Raw genomic sequence first — 6,223 nt, forward strand, 5'->3', positions numbered from 1 at the left:
TAGAGGTGTTTCGCCCAGCCCTCCCCCCACAACCATGTTAACTTTGGGGTTGTGTTTGTGTACATACACCTCTCAAACTTGTCGTTTGGTCTCGATACAAAAAGTCCTCTTGGATTTAGCACTACTATTCATTACTCCTGTAAATGCCTCGGAATTTCTAATAGATTGTGGGAACCTCCTGCCTCCAGGGCCAGCTCTCCTGGCTTATCTAAAGGTGCAGAGCTGTTTTGAGAACTTGCATGGAGGAATTCCTCTGGGGTCTTCAAGAAGGGTTTGAAAGCTAGGAAACTACAGGTGAAAGGTGGCACCTAGAAGGAGCAATCAGTCAGTAGTCACAACGTGTACTCTGCTGAGTGTATATCTCCACTTAGAGATACAAATATAAACAGCACTTGGTCCCCTGTCTGCAGGAACTCATCACCTAGTTAGGAAAAAGCACAACATTGTTTTAAGTGCGCCGTGGCTAGGTCCACTTGTCTCAAGACAGGAGGGGAAACCTGGAAGGCCTCCCCACTGAGGTGGTCTGGTTTAGGAGAAACTGCACATATAGAGGCAAAATCTGGACCTCAGGTACAAGCTAGCCGAGTTCTGCGGGGTCTGAGGCCACCATAAGGAATTTTTAACCTTTCAGCTGGCCAGGAAAACCAGGGTGTTGTAACTGTCTAGGCAAGGAAACAGACTGAAACTAAGCAGGCCGAAGGACTTAAAAAAAGATCTATGCAGAACGGGACACAACTCCGGACTAGAAAGGTCTGGGTGAGGATTAGTGAGGTTTGCAGTTTATGTCACCTTATTGGATGATGCCAGTAACTAAGTTGAGAAAAGTACACTCCCTCCTAAGAAGAACTTCAGAACCTCCACTTTCTGAGGACATCCCACCTACCGGGGCTTTTCTTGTTAGACCGACCCGTTTTCTGTCTTCCAACAATTAACCCCCAGGCGTTGTTTGTTTGTTTCTGATTTAATTTTTGACACTGGGTCTCTATGTAGGCTGACTGTCCTGGCTATGTAAACCAGGCTGGCCTTGAACTAACAGATTCGCTCAGCCTCTGCATTCTGAGTGCTGGGATTAAAGGTGTACGCCACCAGGCAGGGCTGAGGAATTCCCTAGCTTTAAGCCTGGCAACCCTTTCGGGAGCAAGGTTCACCTGTCGTACAACCGGTGTCAGCTGGTCGAATCTCACAAGCCAATCGGCATCTGAGAATGGGCCCCTTCGGCGAGGCGTTTGGAAGATTAGTCCTTTCCACTCGCCAGTCAGGGACCAATCGGGAGCATCCTCCGTGCTGTGGCCCCGCCCATGGGCGGAGGATGAGCGGAAAGTCGTCACAGTGCGGGCGTATTGTTACCTAAGGACTCGACAGGAGGTGGGGTGTGTTGATTGACAAGCACATTTCACCTACCGGGATCACAGAATTTGGCGCAGCGGCCCGCCCTGGAGGTGGGGTCTCGTTTGATTGCCAAGTAGAATTCCCCAATAGTGTTCGAGCTCGAGGTGACGGGCAGGCTGGCTGACTAATGAATCCTTGGCGTGGCCGGCACAATTCTCCAATCGCCGAGCGGCGGGCCCCAGTCTGAGCGGCGATGGCGGCGGCAGCGGCGGCGGCAGCAGCAGCGGGGGCTGCGGGCGGTCGGGGCTCCGGGCCGGGGCGGCGGCGCCATCTTGTGCCCGGGGCCGGTGGGGAGGCCGGGGAGGGGGATCCGGGGGGCGCAGGGGACTACGGGAACGGCCTGGAGTCTGAGGAACTGGAGCCTGGAGAGCTGCTGCCGGAACCCGAGCCCGAAGAGGAGCCGCCCCGGCCCCGTGCCCCCCCCGGAGCTCCGGGTCCTGGCCCCGGCTCGGGAGCCCCCGGCAGCCAGGAGGAGGAGGAAGAGCCGGGACTGGTCGAGGCCGACCCCGGGGACGGCGCCATTGAGGACCCGGTGAGGGAAGGAGGCCGAGCGAGCGGCGGGCCGGGTCATGCGAGGCCCAGAGCTCGGGCGGGAGGCAGGCAGGCGGGGGGTGGGGTTGGGCGGGGAAATAACGTGGCTGATGGCGGGCCGGGGCCGTTCGTGAACGGGCTGATGGGGCTTCGCGGATGCCTCTAGGGTGGCTCTGGAGAAGGTGGTTTGGCTTTTATTTTTGTGCTGTACCCCCCTTTTTTTTTAACCCTCCCCTAATTACGATCCTCGCACGAGGCGAGGGGAATGGCCGAGCATGGATGGCTGTGGCCGGGCCCCAGACAAAATGTACGGCCCAGCCCCTGCGTCTGTGGTTAACCTTCTGCATGCCCTGCTCCCTCGTTGTAGGAGCTAGAAGCGATCAAAGCTCGAGTCAGGGAGATGGAGGAAGAGGCTGAGAAGCTGAAGGAGCTACAAAACGAGGTAGAGAAGCAGATGAATATGAGTCCACCCCCAGGCAATGGTGAGTAAAAGCGGCTATTGCTTGTCGAGTCCGGGTCTTGGGGTTTATTTGTGGGGGTGGGGGGAGGCGGTGATCGGCAATGTGGCCTTAGAGGCTCGGGACCTTGAAGCCGCTTGTCTGAGCAATTTTTTCTGGGCAGGTGCTGTGGTCATAGTCCGTTGAGTGTTCTACTGACCTTTGTTAGATACAAGCGGTTTTGATGGTGATAATCTTGTGCCTTCCTTTGTCTCGTTTATAAATGTGTTTCTCTTTGTTCTTAGTCTGTCTATAGCCTTCTTGTGGAGATCGCCCGCTGGCGTTTGACCTTCAAAACTAATACTTTTCAGTTAGAGACCTTAGTTGGACTTATAAGATACTGATGACTGTGGGGGGACTTATTTAATCTAGAAGTGTCAGAACTCAATCCATTGAATTTTGAATTTTGTTCACTCTGAGGCATTTCAGCCAAAGCAAGTCAATGGAAACTTGATTTAGGAAATATTACATTCTTTTATAATTCTTAAGAGGGTAATTTTTCAAATATTTATTGAAACCTACTATTCTGGGCACTGTTCGAGGAAATGAGTCTAGTAGAACAGACCAAAATCTTAGCCTAATGGTGGTGGGGGTATATATGTATTGATCCAGCAGAAAATATGCTTGTTTAAAAATGGTTTTTTTTCCCCGTCCCCCCCCCCCCAAAGCTGGCCCAGTGATTATGTCTCTTGAGGAGAAGATGGAGGCCGATGCCCGTTCTATCTATGTTGGCAATGTATGTATTGAAAAAGGGTTTGATTTGGGTTTAGGGGACATTCTTTTTTTCTTTTTTATTTATTTTAGGTAGGGCTTGTTATGTAGCCCACACTGGCCACTGATTCAAAAGTGATTCTCTAGACTCAGCTTCCTGAGTACTGACCTTACAAAACTACATTTTTGTTCCGTTTTTTGGTTTTTTTTGGAGACAGGGTTTCTCTGTGTATCCCTGGCTGTCCTGGAACTCTCTGTAGACCAGGCTGGCTTCAGAACTCAGAGATCCACCTGCTTCTGCCTTCTGTGCGCCGCCGCCTGGCAAGGAGTACATTCTTATTTGAGTGAGGGAGTTCTTTAATAGTTTTAGAAGGAATCTAGAATTGGTTGGGGGTTGGGGGAAGGTTGTGAGGAGATAAAGATAAAGGTAATGAAAAGATTCTAGCCTTGGGAGAAAAGAGGATATTTGATGTGCCTTGGACCCGGACTAAAGATGTCTATGCAGGGTACCTGTTCAAATAGGAGTTTTCCCAGGACTTATAAAATGTTCCTTTCCGTAGGTGGACTATGGTGCCACAGCAGAAGAGCTGGAAGCTCACTTTCATGGCTGTGGTTCAGTCAATCGTGTTACGATACTCTGTGACAAATTTAGTGGCCATCCCAAAGGGTGAGTAAGGGAATAATAAGTTGGTCATTTTAGCCACAGTTTAGAAATACATATAATACTTGTGATACCCCACCACTCTCCAAGCTGGGAATTGAACCCGGGATCTTGACCATGCTGAATATGTGTACTGTTGAGCTGGCAGTGTGAACTCATGTTCTAGTTTTTAATTTTTTTACTTTTTGAGATTTTTTTTGTGCAGCCCTGGCTATCCTGGAATTAGCTCTGTAGCCCAGGATGGCTTCAAACTTAGAACCACCTGCTTCTGCCTCTGCCTCTGTTCCTAAAGTGCTGGGATTAAAGTCATGCATCACTACTAGCCAAACTTACATTTTATGTTTTCTGTAGACTAGTAATCAGTTGTTAAAAACAAGTGGATTTTGCCTGTTCTGTTATCAGTAGTGGTATGTTAAACATCTTCAGAAATAATAAAGACTGGGCAGGGGTGCGATTGTAAACTGGGAGGAGGGCCGGCGGTGTCTAGTGGGCACTAGGTGTTATGGATGGTTCTATGAAACCTGGCTTTATGTTTTGAATTTTTGTGTTGCTGGAGATTGATCCAAGGGACTCAAGATACCTGCTAGGCAGGTGCTCTTACTGAGTCACAGATACACTCACATCCTTTTTCAGACTTTTTAATTGTGAAACAGGGTCCTAAGTTGCCTAGGCTAGACTTCAACTCTGTAGCTTAAACAGGCCTTGACCTTAGGTTCTATTGCCTCAGCCTCCAGAGTAGCGAGATTATAAGCTGTGTTCACTATGCCCAAAGTAGTTGGAAATTTTTATACTGTTATTTAAATAATTTAATTACTTAAAAGTGTTACTGTGTTATATTCCAATGAACTGTGTTTACAAGTTGGGTTTAACCTGTGAGCTATTTGTAAAATCCGATAAAATGACAAGTTATTCTTCCCAGGTTTGCGTATATAGAGTTCTCAGACAAGGAGTCAGTGAGGACTTCCCTGGCCTTAGATGAGTCCCTGTTTAGAGGAAGACAGATCAAGGTAAGCATAGTTAGTGCCTTGGCTGTGGGTTCTGCATAGATTATCCGCCTTGACTCCAAGGCTTTCTGTCCTCTCCTTCTCAGGTGATTCCCAAACGAACCAACAGACCAGGCATCAGTACAACAGACCGGGGTTTCCCGCGTGCCCGATACCGTGCCCGGACTACCAATTACAACAGCTCCCGATCTCGCTTCTACAGTGGTTTTAACAGCAGGCCCCGGGGTCGAGTCTACAGGTCAGGATAGATGGGCTGCTCCTCTTCCCCGCCTCCCAAGAGCCCTTAGGCTTCATTCTCTCCTGATCTGAGGACCCTCGATCCCTTGTCCTCTTTGGTGTCCGGGGACTTGGTCTCCTTCTGCGCGTGCAGAGGGAGGAAGTAGTTGTAGGCCAGTTCAGGAGGCCAGTTCTGTTTCCTTGAGCAGAAATTGGTGAGGATAGAGAGGTTTCCTCCCTCCGCTTTCTTCTTTGGGAGTTGGTGGCAGTGAACGTGTTTACACTGAGAATTGTAGGGCCTCGCAGCAGGGAGAGCACTGCTTGGATATTGATGGCTACGTTTCCCAGAGGGGGAGGTGGGGGCGGAAGTGGATCTGGTGGCACCACACTGTGGCTGTGCTTGACCAACTCTGTCCCTGCATTGCAATCGTATGTTAAGATAAACCCTGCCTTTTCCCCAGGTAGGGCTAAGAGCTGTGGAGCACTGGATAAGCACTGGATCCAAGCTTTTTCTGTCCCTCAGTGTCTTAGGTGTACTTCTCCCCCACTTCCCCTCAAGGCCCCAGTGTGCCAGTTGTTATTCCTGGGAGTGAGCACTCCCTTTGGAGGTGCTCCCTTCGGTCACCGGGGCAGTGCGGGCCCACGGGGAGGGTCTTGCACTAACTCTCTAGTGACCATGTTAACACCTAACTCTCCTTCTTTCTTCCAGGGGCCGGGCTAGAGCGACATCATGGTATTCCCCTTACTAAAAAAAGTGTGTATTAGGAGGAGAGAGAGGAAAAAAAGAGGAAAGAAGGAAAAAAAAAGAATTAAAAAAAAAAAAAGAAAAACAGAAGATGACCTTGATGGAAAAAAAAATATTTAAAAAAAAAAAAAAGATATACTGTGGAAGGGGGGAGAATCCCATAACTAACTGTGAGGAGGGACCTGCTTTGGGGAGTAGGGGAGGCCCAGGGAGTGGGGCAGGGGCTACCTATCCCCTCGGGGATTCGCCATGGACACATCTCAACTGTGCAAGCTGCTCCCGTCCCCTGCTCCCTCCCCCGAGCTCTGGGCCTGCTCCAGGGTAGGTGGGCACGGGTGGTAGGAGGGCTTTTTTTCACCCAGGGCTCTGGAAGGACACCCAACTGTTGCTTGTCTCCTTCCCTCGTCTTCTCCCTGCCTTTTGCAGTAGTCCCTGCCTGCCTGCTCCTGTCCTGCCAGGTCTCCGCCCA

At 50.2% G+C, this 6,223-nt stretch overlaps 1 protein-coding gene across 2 annotated transcripts; it reads left to right on the forward strand.

Moving 5' to 3' along the window:
- Nucleotides 1-1,452: 1,452 nt before the first annotated feature.
- On the forward strand, nucleotides 1,453-5,918 carry Pabpn1 (poly(A) binding protein nuclear 1). 2 transcript variants are annotated; one of them, XM_006988499.4, is made up of 7 exons: nucleotides 1,453-1,921; nucleotides 2,288-2,402; nucleotides 3,086-3,153; nucleotides 3,689-3,795; nucleotides 4,709-4,796; nucleotides 4,880-5,031; nucleotides 5,719-5,918. In XM_006988499.4, the coding sequence occupies exons 1-7, from the start codon at nucleotides 1,583-1,585 to the stop codon at nucleotides 5,756-5,758; spliced, it is 909 nt and encodes a 302-aa protein (XP_006988561.3). In that variant the 5' UTR covers nucleotides 1,453-1,582; the 3' UTR covers nucleotides 5,759-5,918. The 2 variants fall into 2 exon arrangements, with proteins under 2 accessions (XP_006988561.3, XP_076401119.1); XM_076545004.1 differs by lacking the exon at nucleotides 1,453-1,921 and adding an exon at nucleotides 2,036-2,102.
- The last annotated feature ends 305 nt before the right edge of the window (nucleotides 5,919-6,223 follow it).

The sequence above is a fragment of the Peromyscus maniculatus genome, chromosome 9, assembly GCF_049852395.1.
Source record: "Peromyscus maniculatus bairdii isolate BWxNUB_F1_BW_parent chromosome 9, HU_Pman_BW_mat_3.1, whole genome shotgun sequence".
Classification (NCBI taxonomy): domain Eukaryota; kingdom Metazoa; phylum Chordata; class Mammalia; order Rodentia; family Cricetidae; genus Peromyscus; species Peromyscus maniculatus.